Source organism: Lissotriton helveticus, chromosome 2_1 (assembly GCF_964261635.1).
Source record: "Lissotriton helveticus chromosome 2_1, aLisHel1.1, whole genome shotgun sequence".
In the NCBI taxonomy this organism is placed as follows: domain Eukaryota; kingdom Metazoa; phylum Chordata; class Amphibia; order Caudata; family Salamandridae; genus Lissotriton; species Lissotriton helveticus.
The window spans coordinates 845,708,863-845,730,884 of NC_136059.1; the positions used below are offsets into that span (position 1 = coordinate 845,708,863).

General features: G+C 42.2%; 1 protein-coding gene across 2 annotated transcripts in view; it reads left to right on the forward strand.

Annotated features, from left to right (window-relative positions):
* The window catches only part of PRDM6 (PR/SET domain 6), a 371,468-nt gene that overhangs the window by 248,677 nt on the left and 100,769 nt on the right, over window positions 1-22,022 (forward strand). For both annotated transcript variants that reach the window (XM_078677375.1, XM_078677373.1), the window contains exon 3: window positions 16,922-17,049. In XM_078677375.1, coding sequence (XP_078533501.1) covers window positions 16,922-17,049 — 128 coding nt within the window. The remainder of the gene's footprint in view (window positions 1-16,921; window positions 17,050-22,022) is intronic.

Consider the following 22,022-nt stretch of genomic DNA (forward strand, 5'->3'; position numbering starts at 1 on the left):
AGGCTGCAATTCAGATTCAGGCACAAGCGGGCCTCTGTACCTGAATCAGGGTATTTCAGCAACTGGTAATAAGGGCCTGAGGATCCGAAATTTTACATATTGAAGTGTTCAAAAAACAGAAAATTCACAAAGCTCAAGTTCTGTTTTTGCACAGGCCTAGAGAAACGGCAATTCTTTATGAGTGATATATTTCACAAGAGAAATCAAACAGGAGACATAATGCCTAGAAGAAAAAATACCTTGGAAACCATTACTTCATTAAGATAACATTGGATAGGTTATTTTTCTCACATTCTTGTGTGTGCTCAGACCTGAAACTTTAAGATGGGGTACAGGAATTCCTTCTTGTTTATTCCCTGATCTGTGTTACTGTCGAGTTCAACAACCCCCTGCAGATTGGTTTATGAGTGTCTTCAGACTTGTATGGGATCAGTGCCAATGCCTGCTGGCTGCTTCTCTTCAGTTCTGGTGAACTTGAATGTTTAACAATATAGTTGTGACGAACTTTCAGATCTCTCATACTCTGGGGTTTCGGGTCAGAGGAAACCCTCTTGTCTCTGTCTGTTCCCCAGGGAACAAGGAAGTAATAAGGATTGAAAATACTTTCAACGAAATTCCTTACAGCGCTGACGTTGTCAAAGTAATCAACCTACGTAGAGTTTTTTTATAATGACTTCTGGATCATAACCACAGTCTGCCCAAAGTCTGTTTTTTAACTTAAAATTGAAACTAAGGGGCTCATTTATCAAGCTTTCATGCAGTGCAACGCAGCCAGCCACCTTGCTACATTGCTTGAAAGGGCAAGCATGCAGCACATTTAACATTATACAGCGTATTCCTGTCCTTTCCTTGCGGTGGCATAGAATGTGCAGCCTAGTGCCGACGCATGCACCTTTGTGCCGCGGTGCATGGACGTCTGCGTTGCAGGCAGGATTGTTTTTGTGCAGGAAGAATACCTACCTACACAAAAATAATCTTGAGAGGCATTTTCCTCTTTCTATGTGCTTCAGAATTCATCACACGTATAAAGAGGAAAACACGAAAACACAATGAGAAATAAAAATATTTCTCCCTGTTACTACAGCTCAACTGGGGAGGCGTAGCATTTTGACGCATTCCCAGGTCTACCAGTAATGGTAAATCTAGGAATGCACCAAAATCCATGGGTGGTGCTTGGGAACACCCACACTCCACCCATGGAACGCCTGCCTGGGGCACAGAACCTCAACGCAGTGATTTGAGCTGCGTTGCATTACTCTAGATTTTAAAAGTCATGCAGAGCCATGCTAGGTGGAATGCATGACTTGATAAATCTGACTTAGTTGTTGCTTCACCCTTGCAAGGTGACACAACTCAATGACAAACATGTCCCTAAATACCACCTTAAGTAGCAATAACAATATGCATCAAGGCACTGAGAGCTGGCAGAGCAATATTAAAATAATCCTGCTGTCTTGTGGTGCCTGATGGAGAAATTATTTTTAGGTATGGCCTAGGCCAACTTCATGCTTTCCGAAAAAGTATATTGAAAAACTAACGTATGCAAATATACAGTCGACCCTCTTTATTCATTGGTGTGTTCAATTGCCATTTACATTCACTTCCACTAACCCCAGCCGACACCATGGGGCAATGGATCAGTCCTCTTTAGTTATGAACTGACTCCATTGTGAGTGACGGCCCTCTTGCTCTTGCACATGTGCACATCAGTGTGAAAAGTAATTCACTTCAATGCCTGGGCTGGTAGGCAAAATCCTGATTTTATTTCATGTGTTTATTTTTGTGCCAGCTCATCTTTTACTCACTTTTAGGTATGGGTTTTGACAGCACAGTTTTCAAACAGACTCATGGCTAACAATAGATATGGAGTAGTCTTTGTGTCCACTCAATCAACCATTGGCTTTCTTTTATTAGTCTCTTTCAGCCATTGGCTGAAGACGTTGTCAGTCATGTCTTAGGTGTGCCCGGTAAATATTCACCTATCACTTAATGGTTTTGGCAATCTGAGTGTACCCTTCGGCCTCCACTACAGTGCTTGCATTGAAAATCATAAGGGATCGCTTAACAACTATCACACTCTCTGTCTGCTCCTGCTGGATCCCCTCTCGAGAGTATTGCTCTAATGTGATTTGTGTTAGCTCATTGGCTTTTCCAGTGCTTACTTTTTCTTTAAAGGTGCACAGTCACTTTAAACAGCGGTATTTTTACTTTAAAAAAAATGTGGATTAGACTTTTAACATCTATTTTACTTGTTTACAAAAACAGATGGCAATAAAAAGGCAGAAGGCTTGTCAAGGCCAGATCTATTGGCTTTGCCAATTCTTGTCAGGTCTGGAGTAATATACAGCATTAGCTGTTTTGCCAGTTCTCTTCTCTTAAAGTTAATACATATCACCATGGAAGATAAACAATACATGTACTCGGGGCAGCCCCTTTCACTCAGTGCTGTGTTGAAGTGTCATTATATTGTCCTTCAGCCTACAGTTAGCATATATAAAGTGAGGCAATGGGTCAACCCCCTTCCCCTCTGGCCCTGTTGCTACTGCCATGAATATTTTGGGTCAGACATTGGGTAATTAGACAAGCACTGGATGATTGGGTGTCGGTCATTGTGAGTGACGCCATTTAGTTTACTATGTGCACCCAGAAGTGACAATTTCAGAGAAGAAGATACATCTATCACCAGCCACCACCTCATATATGGAGTATGATTCACTAGCTTAGTTAAGTTAGGGCACCGCAAACGCCTGCACATAACTTTTATAGTGCTCAGTCCCAGAGCATCATCTGAGGCACCCTGTGGTGCTGGGCGCGATGTGGACTGCCCTTGAGTCACTACAGACACCACTGTCAGAGTCTGGCCTGAACGCGCCAGTATCGCCACCACCTGAGTTCAGAGTCTGCTTAGATGGTCAAATATCTATTTTGTGACCCCCTTTGAAATGTATGTATTGTGCGGCTCCTTTTTACCCACTTCACAGACCAATTGCATTAATGTTGTTTCTGTGAATGAATTCCCTGTGATAAATCTACACAAAGCCTCATGCATTTATGCCAAGTGGTCCCCGTATCGTTTGGGACCTAGGCTCTTTACTCATGCACATTCATGGGTTAAAGAGCAGGACACATGTTTATAGGGGAAGAGGAGACATCCTCTGGTTAGCAGGATATCACAATTGCGAAACATAATACCCTGGCTTAGATTTACCAAGCGGGAAAAAGGCTCTGATGATTGTTTCTGTGCAGGAAGGTTTCCCTTCCTGCACAAAAATAATCATTCTTGCAACGCAGGCACCCTTGCAGCATGGTGCAAATGTGCTTGGTTGGTGCACAGCAGTCCATTGTGTGCTGGCGCAGGGGGAAAGGACAGGAATGTGCCCTAACTAATACATACAGCTCATTCCTGCCCTTTTCTTTTGCCGTAGGGCATCACCACAGAAAGGCCTGCAGCGCTGCCCTACCGCAAAACCTCATGAATTAATGCGTTGTGTATGGTGATTAGGTAACAAATGGAAAATCTTAAGTGGTAAACATACTACATGCAAAATGCACCTGATATATTGGATATAATATACAGTTGCATTGCCATGTAGAGAAGTGGAACATCTCACACCTAAATCCAATTAACTCTGAAATGATCTACCACCTCATGATTATTATTTCAATTTACACAATGGGGACCCTCTCCGAAAGAAAACACATTTGCATATTGCAGTATCGTGACCAGGGTCATACCGGCTGTATTTTATGTGGCATTGATCTGTTGCATGGCAGTAACTATCTGAGCTATGCAACAATGAGTTGTTTATTGAAGGATAGTTTGCATTGCTTGGCACTTCATGAGATGTAGGCATACTTTTCATAGAAGTGTTGGTTAAAGCTTGGAAACGGGACTGGATAAAATGAGCAGGTGGCTGGATACATAGTAGTTGGCATTGCACGAGACTTTGAATGGCAAGAGGAGAACCCAGATAATGTCTGTTTACCCTTCCTGTACAGAACCTATGCTAGAAGGTAGGTGTGGTGCTAGGCAGCCTGGTGTGCACCAGCATTAACGGGAAGAGAGCAGGGGCACCATATCTAAGTAGATAGTGTGTGGCCCTGCTCTCTCCATCTCACGCAATACAGTGCAGCAACTTTGATCGCTGCGTTGCATTGCGTGGCACCTTTGTAAATCTGTTCCTCACTATAATGAAACAAAATCCATTCTGAATATTCATTCACTATGTTGGCACACCAGTCATACAGCCAACGACCCATCAACCTACTCACACGCACACACTCAGTCACTCACTCTTTACACTCACTCGTTCACTGAATGACTCATTCACTCACCCAAACTTCTCACACCCCAATTGAATTGCATACTGATGCACTCAATAATCCGCTGGTGATCACTCACCATCCTGTGCTTACTTTGTGCAAGTTACTGCTGGTGGTCGTGGTCTGGACTGAATTTTAGTGGCCAAGAATTATTATTCATTATTAGACTTTGATTCAAGTCAATAGAGGGAAAGGAAGAAAAGGGAGAAAAATGAGGACGAGAAAGGTAAGACATGAAATGTAGGATGGCGGAAGAAAGAGGCACTGAAGTAGAAACTAAACTAGGCAATATTGTTTTTGCACAACTCTGGAGTTTTGCAATGCCAAAGGTGGGATCCTAAGAAAATCTTTGAGCCGCTGCACATACCTTTCTTTTCCCAAACTAAGCACCGCAGTCATCCACTAATCTCACTCACTGTCACTCCCGAGCAGAGAAGAGAGAAGGCTGCAACCCAAGAAAGAAATCAATCAAATGGGAATCCCTCCTTCAGAGGAGAAAAAAGGCTCTATAATTATATAGACTAACCGTTACTTACAGTGTACAAAAACCATGACAGCCCTTTTTATAACTCGTAAAATTACACTCAATAAATACAAGAAGATACGAGTTTTCATGATTACTTGAAGCTAAATGTTTATTCAAGCCGTCATGAAACGTTTGTCTAACTTTAAACAGAGCCTGGGCTTCTGAACCAATGCCATATTTTGCGTGTGCAGGCAGTCACACCACGTCTAGTCTGGTCTTTCTCAAGAACAGTTCACTTGCACACCAGTTCCACTTGTTCATCAGAAGGGTGTGGCAAGTGGTGTGCAGAGAGGATGGCAAAGGGTGTGGTTGTAAAACCTGCAAGGCCATTGTGTGGCTCTTACAATATACCGTGCATGCTTTATGAGCATAAAGTAACCTTTCCTATATCTTCTTTTCCCCAGAGTTGGCTCTATCTCATGGCATTTGGCTACTCACTAACTTACTTTTTTTGACAGTATTTCAAACCAACAGACCCACATTCACAACAGAGTCAAATACATTTGAGTTAAGTGATCAGAAGGCGGCAATGTGACTTGTGTTAAAACATCAAGTGCAAGTGAAGAGCTACCAACCCAACATAGAGAGATGGTTCACTGAAGCCAGGCACTGCTCAAACACAGGAACCCAAAGGGGCAAAAGCCAAGAAATCTTTATGAATTGTCGGCAGGAGGACTGAACTAAGGTGTTGGAACCCCAACTCAAGCTGGCTCTTATATAAAACTTGATTTGATTAACACCTATTGGGCCATGTGCATCCCCTCTAGAATCATAATCTAATTCTTGAAAATGATTTTCACATCTTCTGACTCATAGAAACCAAACCAAAAGACAGCTCAGTGGTTATTCTCAATTCAGTTGCTGACAGGATTAGAAAAATCAAATACAATATGGGGTTTGTGCCAATTAAGGAATAGGGGGATGCGATCCCTTACAAATTAAAAAAAATACCCCAACAACCATCAATCAATTCAAATCATCTCACACATACTACATCCCTACTCTTTGCATTCGAAATGATATCACAACTTAAAAAAATTAGTTTCAATGCCTACTTATAAATTATTTATTTTAATGCTCAAAAAAAGACTGTTGAATAATACATTTACATGTTTCTGAATGTATTAGTGTGAAACAAACATTAATCACAAAAAAGTATGATATACCCAAGTCATAAAGTAATCAAATTGACAACACAGTATCACAATGACATATGCATTCAAAAATGTCCATCTTCATACGCATTATATCATCAAAGAAGAAAAAAACATTTTAAAAAGTACAATAGATATCAGTTCTTTTCCACCAACAAAACTTTAAATTGAAAATCCCATTTTTATAAATTTCTGGAATTCAATCGGTCCGGGGGTGGAGTATTCTTTCATTCTTATGCCTTTTATAGCCTTGTCATTAGAAACAGGCCACCCTCATTCCCGTTATTATGTCGCCGAAGCCAGTTGCGTAACAAGGTCAGGTGGTACCCGGTGCAGACTTTTTTTTGTCACCCCCGGCTTGACAAAATGGCAAAACTATGTGTTTAAAACACATATTTTTGCCATTTTGTCAAGCCGGAGATGTCAAGTGTCATCACTGAGGGGCGGTGACAAAATGGCAAACATATGTGTTTCAAACACATAATTTTGCCATTTTGTCACCCCCACCCCCTGCCCCCTCAGTGATGACACCTGGGGCGGCCTGCACCCACCGCATCCCCCTTCCTACGCCCTTGGCCGAAGCGTTTTGACTTTCTAAGGAGCCATCTTTAACTGAAGGTCTTCCTCAGGGCTGGGACCTTTGATAACTCCTTTGATAACTGACACTGTGATTCAAACAGGGAAACAGTGTGTATCTACAAGCTTCTGTGCTTAATTTGAAGACACAGGGGAAACATCGCATCACATGCCTCAATAACATATGTATTGTACCTAATGCCTCCAGTGTGAGATCATGTTGATGTGCTAATTGGTATGATATCTTTGGGGGCTTAATTATCTGCCTTCTGGACAGGTCATAAACTGTAAAATTAACACATTTTAAGGACCTTTGTGTAAACAACCTTGCTGAGAGTCTTGAGCATGTGGGGTGAGAATACTGCTTACCACTGTCAATGCATCCTGTAATGCTACTTTGTCAAGCATTTTGGAGCTATTGTGCTACTAAGCATTATAACTACATTTAATATTTGAGGATTTGTCATTTGTTTGGTATATGTTTGTTTTTTGTCGTATTGGTCTTGCTTTATTCAGATAAATATTGGCTATTTTTCTAAACTGGTATGGGGTACTTTTGTGATATTTCCACTGTGTTACGGTGTGTGCGTATGTGCATTTGTGTGTGTGTGCGTGTGCAAATAATTTACATGTTTCATATGAGGATGAGCCCAGCAGCTCTTGTCAAACTATCAAGGGAGTGAACACGGGTTATTCTCAGGGTGCAACGTAACCTGATTCAAGTGGGGGTCCCTGCTTGGACAGTGTGCAAACCATTGCCAACCAGAGTCCCCATTTCTAACAATGCATATGCACATATGCGTCATTATGCTTGTGCGTGCCTACAAAATGACATCATTTTATTTTTTACTGATCTGAGATGGATTATTGGATGGAAGGAAATTAAATAGAAGCAGCACAAAAATTATTTTTTTAAGGAAGTGGGTCAAGTATCAATTTGCTGACTGGTCACGGCAAAAAAAAATTATAGAAAAAAATATAGAAAAATAAAAGACTGCTGGGGTGGGAGCAATGAAGAGCAGGTGAAAAGCAACAGGGTGGGACAGCACAGGGTGGGACAGAAACACATGAGCGAGAAAGCAACAAGTGGTTCCGGGGATGAAGGGATTTTGCAGGGGAGAAGCACGTAAGAGAAAGCTTACAATACAAGGGAGACAGAATCATGGAGCATGGGGTAGGTATTTGGTAGGGGGGAGGAACTTGAGAGAGAGAGACCTGGAAAACCCATGCACTGTCATGGAGTGTTTAAGGTCAAAGAAAAAAGTCGTTTTGTAAATATGAACAGTGGAAGGATGCAAGTCAGCCAAGCCAAAGGATGGTAAAGAGGCTATGCTCTAGGGGAGAAATAAGCACGAGATGGAACACAATGTACAAAGACACTGACTAAATAGGGAGCAAGAACATAAGAGCGACAATAAAGCCAACCATAGGTAAGCAATGGGTGGAAAGTGAGATCATTGTTAGTTCTACGAAGAGGTGCAACTAGAGCCAATTTTCGGGGGGAAGGAGGCCTAAGAAAAATTTTCGGGAGGGGTCTGATTCTTTAAGCAATAGGCAGAGTGGAACTGCAGGAGCTCTTAGAAGGGGTGAAACAACAGCAAGGCCTCATTAACATGCAGATGGTCTTTTAAAGACTTGTGAAGTGCTCGGGTGTGGCTATGTGTGTGACCGGGAAGCTGTCTCATCCCGGGCTGCCAAACACGACAGGGGGGGGGGGTGCTGAAGCCCTTTGAGTCCAATGGGTGTTGCGCGCCTACTTTTACATAACCCACAATGCAGCAGCAGAGTTTTATATAGCGCGAACTGGTATCAGAGCGCTTTACATAGCACCAGTTAAGTTACATGAGGAAACACTTTCATGTTTTTAGGCACGGGGAGATTAAGTGATTTGCCCAGAATCACAGGAGGTTTTTGGCGTCGTTACCGAGACTCGAATCCAGATCCCCAGGTCCGAGGTCGAGCGCCTTAGCCGTTAGGCCAACCCCTCTCCACAATATGCATTTTTCAACAAAATAGAGCTTTCTTGTGGGCGCGACCTAAAAAAACAGTACATGATGCTCCGTTAGGTAAACGCTGACTGATTTTTTTTACAGCTTTGTTGCTGCCCTAGTTCAGCAATTGTTACATCAAAATGTGCCACAAATGACTGCTGCTGTTAGGGCAAAACAGGAGGCTAGGTTTACAACCTGGAAACTGGTTGAATTCCTGCCAGCACCCTGAAAAGTGGTCAGTATATCACACGGAGCAGCAGGATGGAGGAATTTTCCCTTTTAAATTGGAATTATGCATTTTTTCCTCAGGATGGCGCTCTCAAAAGAGGAAACATCAAAGAGAGTGGGTCTCGCCAGTCAAATATCTTCTGGCTCCAGAATGGAGAAAAACGAACGGGCTGTCAGGGCAGTTTTCTCCTGCCCCCTCCCTGGTACAGTATGTTTTTGCCAAGTAAAAAGTGAAAGGTTGAGTGGCTTCTTGTGTCAAAGAGACACGCCTGATAAAGGAGAGGTGATCCCCACAGCAGCGCTCTGATCATCTGACAGGGTCTGTTTGATTAGACGTCACATTGATTGATAGGTCACTTTGTACCGGTGGCTCCTCCCACCCCACGAGATAAGGGAGAGATTGTGACGGAGCGGGGCCGCGGCCGGGCAGAGGGTCCCACCAGCCCCTCTCTGGGGAGGAGGGGAGGGAGCAATCGCTAAGCAAAGTAGTGTATATAATACCTTGTCAGGACTGGAGGAATGTTACTTAACACAAAGACTTACCGGCAATCCTCACAGTCCCATCTCAGATAGTATGGCAGAAAGAGGTTTCAGGCCTCCGCACCAGCACTTTTTAAACGACAGCGATTTCCAATCATTTTTCTGACTCTCCGATTTGCCATAACACGATCATGGATTCTAAAAAAGAATAGAACGGGGGGGGGGGGGGGGGGGGGTGCTTGGTATGCTTCTTGGAATGGTTGAAGTTTTGTTCCCACTACAAGCTGTATTTGACACATGTTGGTAATGCAGAATGCAGCGCCTTGAAACCCTCACAGACGAGTAGCTGCGCTTTACAAGGCCCTGATTGATTGATTGATTGGATGCAGATTGGGGGAGGAGGGCCCCGGGTTTGTGGAGCTACAGAGCCTCTCGGAAGTTTTTAATTTTTTTTTGCTTCAAGAAGCGGACTCACGAGAGAACAATACCACTTTCATTTTAGACACGGGGAAATTAAGTGACATGCCCAGAAACATAAGAGGTTGAACCGACACCGGGACTGGCAAGCAGCTCCCTACTTCCAAACTCGGCAGCTCTGGCCGCTAGGTCACATCTCCTCGCCACCTTATGCACAAGGGCTATGCTTCTCTCCGTGCAGCCACTAAAGGAATCGCTGAAGCAGGACAGGAAACTTTTCAATTACACTTCTGCTTTGAGGAAATTGTAGCAGACAATTTAAAAGGTAAGGACAGTTTCATCTGGGGCCACCCCCTGGCTTCAAGAGACTTTAAATCACTGCATTAGGCGGGCGAGTGTTTCTAGCCCTGTCGCTGGCTGTCAGCGAGATTAATGGACAGGCATATTAAACAGGTCGGCAAGACGCAGATGCCAGATATGACTAATTGTAGGCAACTGTTTTGGAAAGAATGGGGCAGGTTAGAGCACTGAAACATCAAGATTGATTTCTCGAGATTATTGAAAAACAGAAGCACGCAGGGGGGGATCTTCGCAAATGCAGGAATCGCTATCTTCAACAGATGTTGAAAAATGTTTTGCTTTTCTTTTTTAAAAAGGACAAACGCGCAGATTGTTGTTCACTTGGTGTCCAGCCACTGGCTATCCGGTGCAGAAAAGCTAAGACATGGGCAGTGAGAATGCATATGGAATAATGGGGCACTGGACTGGGCATGCCCCCTATAAAAACCCATCTCTCCTTGGAACTGTCACTTAATAGCTTGCCCCAAGCACTGCTGCCCGAGTCTGCTTCATAATTGCAAAGCTCTGCTGGTAACTGTTATTTTCAGAGCATTTGACTGATCTTGGATTTTCGCCATGTTCTTACATGGTGGAGGGGATGTGCTTGGATGCTCACGTTCATGCAGCGCTGTGATTTACATGTGGATATACTGGTATGTCCAGAGAAGCGACAGAGGGGGTCCATTCTGAGCATACCCAGGATCAGATTTACACAAGTGCCATAGTGCGATAGTGCAAGGGTGTGCGCACGAGTCTAGCATAGGTTTTATTCTGGAAGTGTTCCCTTCCAGTACAAAATAGTATGTCTAAACAACTTTTTAAAATTTTCCTACTTTGTATGTATGCTGTACAGTGCAGCACACATGCAAATTCGGAAAAGAAAGGAGGAATTAAAACATTTCTCCTTTTAATGCCTGTTTTTAAGTAGTGTTAGTTTCTGGTACAAAACCCATCCTACTATTGTTAGTAGATAAGATTTTGCATCAAAACCATGAGTGGTTGCATGGAAACGCCCGTATACCACCCATGGAACGCCCCCTTGAAGCAGGGTAATGCAAAGTAGCATTCAATGCTGGTTTGCGTTACTATCTGACTACTTTCCAGAGAAAAACAAGCTGTGCACTGGAAAGTAAAGGGCTCATTTATGGGATTTTGGCATAGAGCAGCACAGTACCTTGCTACGCTGCCCTACCCCCTAAGTGAAAGGGCAGGAATACACTGTATTTAAGCAATACAGTGCATTCCTGTCCTTTCTCCCTGCGCTGGCTCTGTTTCGCAACCTGGTGCCAACTTAGGCACTCCTCCGTTGCATGCAGGATTGTTTTTGTGCAGGAAGGGGCAATCCTAAGAGGCGTTTCCCTCTTTCTATATGTGCTGAATACAGCACACCAAGAAAGAGGGAAAAATGAGGAGAAATAAACACATTTCTCCTCGTTATGCCTCATCTCGGGAGGCGCATGAATTTGGCGCATCCTCAGGTTTACATGATATGGCAAATAATTCTATGGATGTTTTGAGTGGCAAAAACCCTCTGCAACGCCCATGGAATGCCTCCCAGGCACAGAGTTAGCAGGTGCAGCGATTTTTGCTGCATTGCCTTACTCATAATTTATAAGGCCACTCAAAGCCATGCAGGATGGCTTTACGTGGCTTCATAAATCGAATTGAGATGCCTGTGTTACACATGTACCACTTTACGTGGTGCGAAAGTGGCGCAGGTCTCTCATGAACAAGCTCCTAAATTGCTAAAAAAATATTTTGGCCTGATTTGTGTCACTTTTTTTATGTAAACCCTGCACACAATGTTTGTAAATCTACCCTCTAGGGTTATACAGACTTGCTATGAAGTTTGCAAGCTACAGATATAAAACAGTGGCCTGATTAAAAAAGAAAACTTGCAAATCTACAACGGTATATGTACTCCTATGCCTGGGTGCATTTTAACACGTTTTGGGAATTCAATGCATTCTCATTAGTATACCTGGAAATCTGTATGCCGCATCTTTTCAAGCAGAGTGTCATGATACATTTTACAGGTTCTCATTTCCCAATGCGGAAATGTAAGCACAGAACAACTTGGCAACGGGAAAATGGCAGCCCTCTGTGCAAAAGCATTTTTTGTTAAATTGTGTATCTTTTTCTCCATAGGGACATATTTTCCCTGTGGAGACACCCTCCCTCTAAATCCTCACGGAATTTGGGGATTTTTGTTCCCTTCCTATCCAGGAAGGGGTTTTCTTCCAGCTATTTGCAAAAGCAAATATCCAGCCATTTCAGGGTTGTGAATTGCCTCAAATTCATGAGTTTGTGGGCGTTTATAAAATCTTAAGCGAACCACGCCATGATCCACCCACTTCCCACACCTTGCATGGGGCTCACTACTGAGTAATAGTCTGTAGTTCTGTTATAAAAGTATTCAGCAATGACAGTATTTACACCTGTGTGTCATTGTTAGCACACCTGGCAGGCGGAAACTGAGCTTTATTGGCTGTGAACACATGATAATGGCTGATAGTAGCCGGATCAGACTGGCACAGATCATAGGTCCGGTCTTCAAAATAAAAGCAGCCCAAGTTAGGTAATTAGAAACCTAAAAATAGGCCAAACTGGGGCAGTTTTGAACTTGTACATGTACACTGTATAAATGCTTCTGCAATTTTGGACAACTGTATGGATTTGAGTTTGCTGCAGGCAACATTTGTTTTAATATTAGGGAACCCAACAGTAAAAACTGCCCAGCAGACCATTAACAGGCCACAAACTGCCACAAAACGGCCGACACACTCACCTGTCAAACCAGCCCTTGGTCCCTGTCTGAATGCCTTATACACCAGTTCGACCCTGGATAATAACTTTGTGAATCAGGCTCAGGGTGTTTTGTAAAAAGCTGGTTGCGTATGACCAGTTTTCCTTCAAATCAATGCATAATACATATTTTATGAAAACTCTCATTGATACTTTCAGACAATTTGTTCAGGGAAGACATCTGGTGTTAAATGGACAGGGATTTTCAGCGGTTGAGCTCCTGCTGCGGATACAAAAATGATTTAATAACATTGAGATACTCACCCCCTCCACAGGGAGACTTGCAAGAAGTCGTCAGATAAAAAAAATCATTTACCATTTCTATAGTGGAGATTGAGAGAGATACAAATGGCATTTTAAGGATGTGTTTTTACCTTTATTATCGAGTTTACCCATTCAAATTTCGGCACTGGAATTCAAACACAAACTCACAGCAGTTGCACAATCACAGGTTGCAGCTGTGCAATCTGATAATTGCGCGCCTGAAAAATCCCAATATTACCGGGTGTGGTATTTACTGGTTTACTCAGTGCACTGTTACTGTACCAAGTCTTAATTCTGAACTTTGAATGCAGGATAAAGTATCAATAACACATTTTACCCCATTTTGAGGTGCACAACTTTGAATTTACGCCGCTTCTCCACACAATGTGCGCCATGTTTTATCTGGAAAAAAATGTAGAGGCAAACACCTATGGAGTGAGCACCTTTTATAATACTAGTTCAAACTCAAACTCCCATTTTTGTTCAAATCAGGATTTGCGCAGGTTCTAGAATGAGGACCTTAGAAGTTAGACCTTTCATTAAATCAATGGCAAAGTAGGCAAGCAGGGTAAGATTTTCAAAGTTATTCAAAAATTAGGAAGCAGGTATACAGGCGCTGTCCCACTCTGCTCACTTTGCTCACCCACTTACTGCAGACAAAAAAGTAAGACTATCTTCTATGTCTATAACAATGTGAATAGTGTTACACACATAGAAATACACATCTCTTTTGATCCACTGTTCAGGGTAGGACACTATCTGTTTTGGCACTGTAGTTTTTTCTCTGCATGCCTGTCTACTTCGGTTGGTTACATTTGTATTCTTTTGCTACTTTATAAAACCATTTACCTCTAAGCTGTGTTTACACGAAGCACGCATCACTTTCATTTACATGTTTTCTCCTTTTACCACAAAAAATGACAATCCTTTAATTTTCAAAGAAAAAAAACTGTATTTGCCACAACATTATATTGCTAATTTATTCTAGTGTATTTTATTTACGTATATTTTCAACTCAAAGTACTTTAGCAGACAGTTAATGCTTCCCATTACTTTGTTTATTTTGTTGTTGTTACGTTATTACAGTGCAATGAATGAGTGCATGAATGTAGTAGGTACCTTTAAGTCTGGGAAGGACAAACCCGCCAACGAAGCACCACTTTTAATATGAGACAAGTGACCTACCCGCGGCTCAAGGGGCTTGTAAATAAGCCCACCAATTCTTAAGTTAAACTCAGAGTGTAAAAGCTTTTCCTGTGTCTTGAATGGTGAGGCCTCCTGCTGTAAACGAAAATCAAACAATAACATAGTGCCCTCCACTTGTCTAGAGTGATGGCGAAAATTCCAGGATTCCTTTAACCCAATCCGTGCTCAAGCAGAGTAATTTGATAACAGCATGAAGGCCGTGATTGAGGAGGAGGGTTAATTGTAGCTGCTATTGGAGGTTCAGAATTCCTTGCATACTGTCTTGATAATACATGGCACGTGGGCTCCATTCATTGGCCTGCTGTTGCATTAGCTTGTGCATGTAGGGAAGTGTGCTGCAGAAATGTGGTCTAGACAGAGGTAAGAGCACGTGCCTGGCTATTACAGGGACTGGACATTGAATAATGATTCTGTCATCAGCTCCAGGGTTGAGCTTGGGCAGGTCACTTACTGTTATGCTCTATCAATCCTTCTATTACTAGGTAGAAGTAGAAGTAGCAGTAGTAATAATAACAATAATAATAATAATAATAATAATAATAATAATAATAATAATAATAATAGTAATAATAATAGTAATAAGAAGAAGAAGAAGAAGAAAAAGAAGAAAAGAAGAAGAAGTAGATGAAAAGGAAGAAGAAGAAGAAGAAAAGGAAGAAGATCAATAACAAGACTGTTACTACTGGGACACTGATGATGAGTTTGACGTTAGTGGGGGATCAGTTAATCTGAACGCATATTTACCATTACCATGCAAAAAGTCCACGCGAGTACCATCCAAATATTAGTTAAACCCCATCATATAGGTATCACCCTGTGGATCATATTTTTTCAGTTACAAAGTAACACGGTATTCCCAATTTCATGGGGTTTCATTCATACATTTATCACCTTTATAAGCACGTGGTAAATGTATTCTAGGCCCTTTAGGTAGGGTGGAGAGTGAGCACTTTATGCTCCTCCCACAAATAGAAAAACAGGGACTGAGACTTGGCTGGCGCTGCAACCAAAGCCTCAAGGAATTTGCCTGACCGGAACTACTGGCCAGAAAAATGAGATCTGGTTCTCCCACCGCTGGAAAAGGTGGATGTGGAAAAACCTGCCAACTCAGAGTCAGGCAGAGCGGAATGCCATATGGTACATTTGCACTGCCTGACTCAGAATTGTGACACAATATCCCTACTGATACTATGACTATTACTACTACTATTTATATTAATGATCGTAATAATGAGGAGTAAGCATAGTGTCCCTCTGCAGATCAAACCCATTTTAAAAATATCAGGTTATTCAAGGATCTCCGTGACAAAAGCACATCTGCCATATTGGTGGGTGCTCATTTGTCACAGCTCGGTGCTGAGGGGGGGTCATGTTTCTTTGCCCCTCCGAAATTTTATTTTCTTTAAGAATATTCTCAAATCAAGAGTTTGTTTCTAAAAAAACAAGAAAAGAGAAGCCCTGACAGGCAGTAGATTTCATCCTGCAGTTGGCCAAGAACAATTAGCGGCATTTGTCCCGGTGACCAGGTGTCCCTCTGGCTAGTTGGCTTCCAGGTCAAGGGTTTACAACCTGGTGAGTTTGGTGAGCCATGAACTCTGCCAATTTTTAATGCCACTCCCCAAACAATGAACAACGCCCTTAAAAAAATTGTAGACATATACTGTGCCACACTGGACAATTGATTCGTTATGTTAAGGAATCGGTAAAATAACGATTCTTTATTTTAAGGAATCGGTAAATTACCGAATCCTTAAAACCTATGTAGGAAGCACCCAAGTGAGTGCATTTCTGCTTTAAGGATTCGTTATTTACCACCAACTACAAGTTGGTGGTAAATACCGAATACCTTTAATAAAGCAATTATTTGCTTTTTTAAAAGTGCTTTGTGGCAGACATACATGTCCTTAGGGCATGTATGTGTGCCACATGTGCACACATGCACGATTCAGGGGTGCAACAGGTTGTCAATGTGACACACTGCCACCCTTGAATGTGCTCCCGCTATTACCGATTCGGTATTTACCGAATCGGTAATAGTGAATGGCTTCCCATTCATTCCTATGGGCCTCCAGGCCCATAATAATAATACTGTAGGTTGGCATTGTGAACTGGACACATTTCTCCAGATGAACACATGAGGCAATTTAGCAATTGGATCCTTAATAAATCAACCCAGCAGCAGGGGCAGCTCCTTCATGTGGGCGGAGGAGCGTCTGCTCACTGCCTTTTCGCAGTGCGAGAGGTAGAAACATAAAATGGTATTATGAATACCATTTTATGTTTCTGCTTCTCGCACTGCGAGAAAGCAGAAAGCAGGGTTTGGTTGGGGGCGGGCGGGTTGGCAGTCCTGCTCCAGACAGGGGAGGAGGGGCTTGCTCCTGTATTTGTATAAAACAAAGATGCTGAGCTCTATAGGACAGATGTGATATCCTTGCATCAATAAATATTTCTCTGCTTCTCAAGTCTCTTCTTTTAATTGCAACCACTGGACAACGACTAATCCCAGGGAAATAAATTTGGTTGAGTAGAATTAAGGAGGCAGTGGGGCAAAGCAGTGAAAATGGATGCTGGTAATTTTCTCTAAATACTTGACTTTCTGACCTCTTCCCCAGATATATGATCAAGAAGGGACGCTGCAGCACTTTATTGATGGCGGAGAGCCCAGTAAGTCAAGCTGGATGAGGTATGTCCGCTGCGCGAGGCACTGTGGCGAGCAAAACCTGACCGTGGTACAGTACAGGTAAAGTGCATACCCTTTTCTTATACATTTGTAAATGCTGTAATGTCTAAGATACTTATTATGTCCAGTGCCAATGACTCTGTGAGCATCACTCTTTCCATAAAAATGCAAGGAATCCCTACCAAATGTAATGGGATAAAGAGCCGGATCGCCCAAAGATTTTCTAGTACATCTCTCAAGTGGAGACTTTCTTTGGTCACCGATATCCTACTCATTTGTCTGAGGCATTAAGATTTGCTTCAATACATATCCCTGCATGCAAATGTTCTGTTTAAGGCATATACATTCTGGTTGACCCTTCCAAATTTACAGTTTTTATGATGAGCAGGGTAGAGTATTTTGCGTTATGGGCATTATCAGTTTTGAAAAAGGATTTGAACATTCAGATAGGTGTTTATGAATCTCTTTTAGCAGGAGATATTTATATAAAATGCTTTACTTACATGTCATATTACTTAATTACAACTAGTAAAACTGTCATCCACCACAAAGAGATGAAACATTACTTTGATCCTATTGTAGCTGTAATGTGTGACCAACAATCAGCAGATGTTACAAGCTTATAATTGCAGTGCATACCTTTTTCGAGATATAGGCCTTTCATTTTACTAGTACTTAGTTACCAGAGTTGCGTGTTAACAATAATATGTAGGTTTACTTGAATAAAACCACTGTTTTTTAAGTTTGGCTTCATAAATGCCAAATGAGTCAGTCCTAGACGGAATTCATTTACAGATCTAATCAGAATACGGACTTTGATTGCACTATTTGGAATTTCTGATTTTGAAATTGGCTGAGCGAAAAATACAGTGTTATGCATCTTGAAAATGGTTATTAATTGTGACACTGTTAGAAAGAAAAACTGTGTTCACAGACAAACTTTGCTTGCCTGCTGGTAACAAGGGTCAGTATAAAAGTCTGTTATCTTTTGCACATCCTGTGGCAACAGTTTCTTGCATCTAACTCTTTATGCCATCAGTAAAACAGAAACGGTAGTTACCAAAAAAATGGCTGGGACACACTAAATTAAATAAATCGCATTTGTTACTTAACACACACTTTTTGTCAAGAATGTGTGACACTGAAAATGAGATAACAATTTAAAGCAACAAAAATCAAAATTCGAAATTTTCAACATCACAAACAAAAAATGTATGGTCGTTTTCCATTTCGTCCAGCTAAGTGCATAGCTGCCAAATGGGCCAAATATTAGGAGACACCTGCAGCTATGCCTGGACTGTTCTCCGACGGAGCTGTGCATTATGGTGCAATAAGGTCTCCTTTTACAATGGTTAGTATTGCCTTACAAATCCTAGTCTTGCAAACTGCCCCAGGGGAAAAACACAGATATGACTATCTAGATTTCAAATTGATGTATTTTCCCTTTTGTACATCAACAAATGTGGCACAACTGTACTTTACCCTGTGCAGCAAATCAGAGGGTGTCCAAGAGCCACTTTACATAACATTAATGACAAGCTTTGACTAGCAACGGTACATACTGCCATGAAATCTCTGCAAACAGCAAGGGAAATCGATTGGCATTGCCAACGCTTGTCTCTTTTGTATCCTCTTATGTGTGTCTCGCTCTCTTTATTGCTTTTAAAGGGCCTGATGCACACATACTCAAGGCTTCTTGAACTCTATGAATAGTATATTCCCATATATAATATGTGCTAACATTAAAATAAGAGGCAATAAAGGAACATCTCATCACTATCCAGGGTTAAGCCCTAAATATTACACCACTTGGCTAACCATAACTAGGCAGCTATCCCACCAGTTGAAAACCTAACGTTTTATAGCTGCATTAAAGGGGCAAATCACTATAAAATGTTTTCTTCTTTTCTTCCTTGGGGAAAATATTTTCCTTTAGACAAGAATCTTCTCTTACATTTAAATAAACTATGGGATGTTCAGGTATCTTTGACAATCAATTTACACACTAATACCAGTGTCTTAGCACAAACCTTAGAGGCACACACTGGGAGTAAACAATTTTGAAAGTTTGTGAAAACCTACAAAGTTACAAATTGAGGGATTTCTCATTTCCACTGTTGTCATTCCTACCTTCCCTTTGCACACACGTGATCCCACATCTATCCTAAACTTAGTAATATGGAGAAAAAGACCTCTTTAATTCTCTACCTCACTTTACTTGTTTCAATCCAATTCTCCATTTTAGGTCTAGCCTAGACAGCACATACACTGTGACTCAAGACCTTTTTTTCTATCAATGGGCTTAGAGACCACCCATGTTTACCATAGGTTGGTTTAATGTTTACCTCTCATTTGCTTGCTTATTATTGATCAGCTGGTGTAGGCTTTCTTCCTGTTTGTGTGTTTGGCGCTCACCTGGAGCATGCATGCATTGCATGTGTCCAATCACTGCTAATTTTTTTAGGCACAACATTTTTCTTTTAAATTAAGCACTCTACCAGAGTGTGCCTTTTTAGTTGGTTCGCTTGTGTACTTCTCCCTCCTCTGTGCACCTCACTTGTCCAACTGCTTGAGCACCAGCCATATGTAATTCCATTGTCTGTGTTGACTTACCCCCAGCCCCCCTCTTTTTGTTTGTTTTCCGTGTTGTCTTGCCCTTACTATCCCTCCTCCCTCTGTTTTTTGGTCTTGTTGGCTTGCCCCACCCTTCCTCCTTCCCTCCCTCTGTTTGGTGTCCATTTTGGTTTGCCCTCTCCCTGCCCTCCTCTCTCCCTTCATTTGTTTTCCGAGCTGGCTTCCCCCACACTCCCTCCCTCCCTTAATTTAATGTCTGTGTTGATTGCCCCCGCACTCTCTCTTTCTGTTGTCTGTGTTGCCCTGACCCCTCCTTCCCTATGTTGCTGTGTTGGTCATCCCACCTGCCAAATCAAAAAAGAAAGTGCTATGATGCCGACACCGTTGACTGCGTCATAGCTCTTTTTACCCCCTACATCCTCTGCCCTAACTCCTTCCATGTTACCTTCCACCCTGCCCTTCCTCAAACAGCAATCAAAAAAGTGCTATGATGCAGCCAGCACTTGCCACATCCTTGTGTTTTTAAACTTTCAGCCTTACTGCCCAGCAGCCACTTTGCTGTACAACGTGGCTCCAAAACATTGACAAAGCCAATATCTGGCATAGGTGAGACGTATTGGCTTTGCTAATGCCGGTTCCCTTTTGTCACCACACTGTCCTTTTTTTAAAAACATCCTTGCTCCCTTTTTGTTATATCTTAAGATGGAGTGCTCCCTCTCCTTTATTCTCTCTTTTACTCCCACCCTCCTTCTTTTTCTTTCCCTTGCATTTTTTCAATTTCTTTCCATTTTGGTCTAACTCCTTCCTGGTCTCTGATCTTTTGCAATTGGCTTTTCTGCCCTCATTTGATACATTTTCCACGTTTTCTATTTATTTTTTTCATTTTGGAGACTCTGTCTTCCGACTTAGCTCACTCCCTCTTTTGCTTTCTTCTTTTTGAGGCTTTTTTCACTCACACACGCCTCATGCCCACTTTTTGAATGCTATTTTCTCTCTCTCTCTCTCTACGCTAAATAGCAGGTGTTGTAATTACCTAACTTAACAATACTCATTTTATAAAAAATGTTAAGTCTGAGTAGACCCCGGGAATTCAATGTAACAAAGGGTTGCAGAAAGATCTAACTCTTAGCATGATGAACTAACTTATCAGTTCAAACAACATCATCTTGCTTAGAAAATAGTTTGTAAAACATATAAGACTTCTTAAAACATTCCACATAAAAAGTACTGTGCTGCGACACAGTGCACAATGAAACACTGCAACTGAAAGTCCACTAATGTTTGCCATAAAGAGAAAAGCACTTGCGATCACTCTGCAGCATGAGGCTGGCAGCACCTGAGCTTCCATTCTAGTACAGCTGTATCACGAGATTGGAGCAGGATGCGCACTAATGCAAAGACAGATGGTCACAGTAAACAACCAGCTGTGGGTTAGAGACAAACATCTTAGGGTTACTTTTATTACAAGCTAATTTTCAATGTAAACATTGTCAAAATTAATTTAAAAACTTAAACAATTGTTTTTCTAGTCATATTGGGGCACTAGTAATGCCCATAACCGCATGGACTACCTTATCACCACATGCAATATCACCATGGCTCCTGCTATGAACTACCCAACCCTAATTGTATTGATCAGAGCTTGCCAAATGTGTATATGATTGCACCACTAAACAGAACCCCAGTCCACGGGTAACCATGGCCAACCCTTCAGTAATAGGGATTCTCAACGGGCCCCTTTGCCTGGCCTTTCTTTTGAAAGATGAATCTGGGCAAGAATTTGGGCATGTGGGCCAGCCCCTGACTTTGAGGCATCCCTCTTGACCATGAGGTCTGTAGATGGAGCACTGTGTGTAAATCGTGAACAACTACGTGAATGCCCCTTTTATCCCACACCTGGGTGAAAAATCAGGTAAGTAAATGAATTACATATGGTATGCAGCCGGTGGCACAGCCCGATCAATGTAAATCATGAGCCCATCCGGCCCACTGGTTGATGTGACTAAAAACTAAACTAGACGGAGATGCCTGTATACCGCCTGCAGCCTGCTAGGGGTGTATACACTGTGACCATATCAGGTGAGGTGCTTGTAAAATGTACCTGTACAGAGTACTTTCAAACTCTCCTTGCAGGCTGTACATTGGGTCGGCTGCAGTGCCTGATTGCTTGCACATCTCTCCTTGGCACTACAGGCTGTCATTGGGGCATGGCTCCCCAACCTATGCTGGTCTCACCCAGATCAGTTGACTGGGGGGGGAGTGTTTGATTTGTTCAAACGCTCCATCCATCATCCCCTTTTGTATCACTTTGTTCGCCCTAAGTGTGGCAGGGTATGCTCAGACGTGAGTCCCTTGCTCACTTTGCCACTGGATTCAAGATAGCCTGGCTGATGAGGATTATGAATCCGAAACCGGCCCCAGGATGCTTGTTTCCGGTCCAGGGAAGACATGGCTTGGCA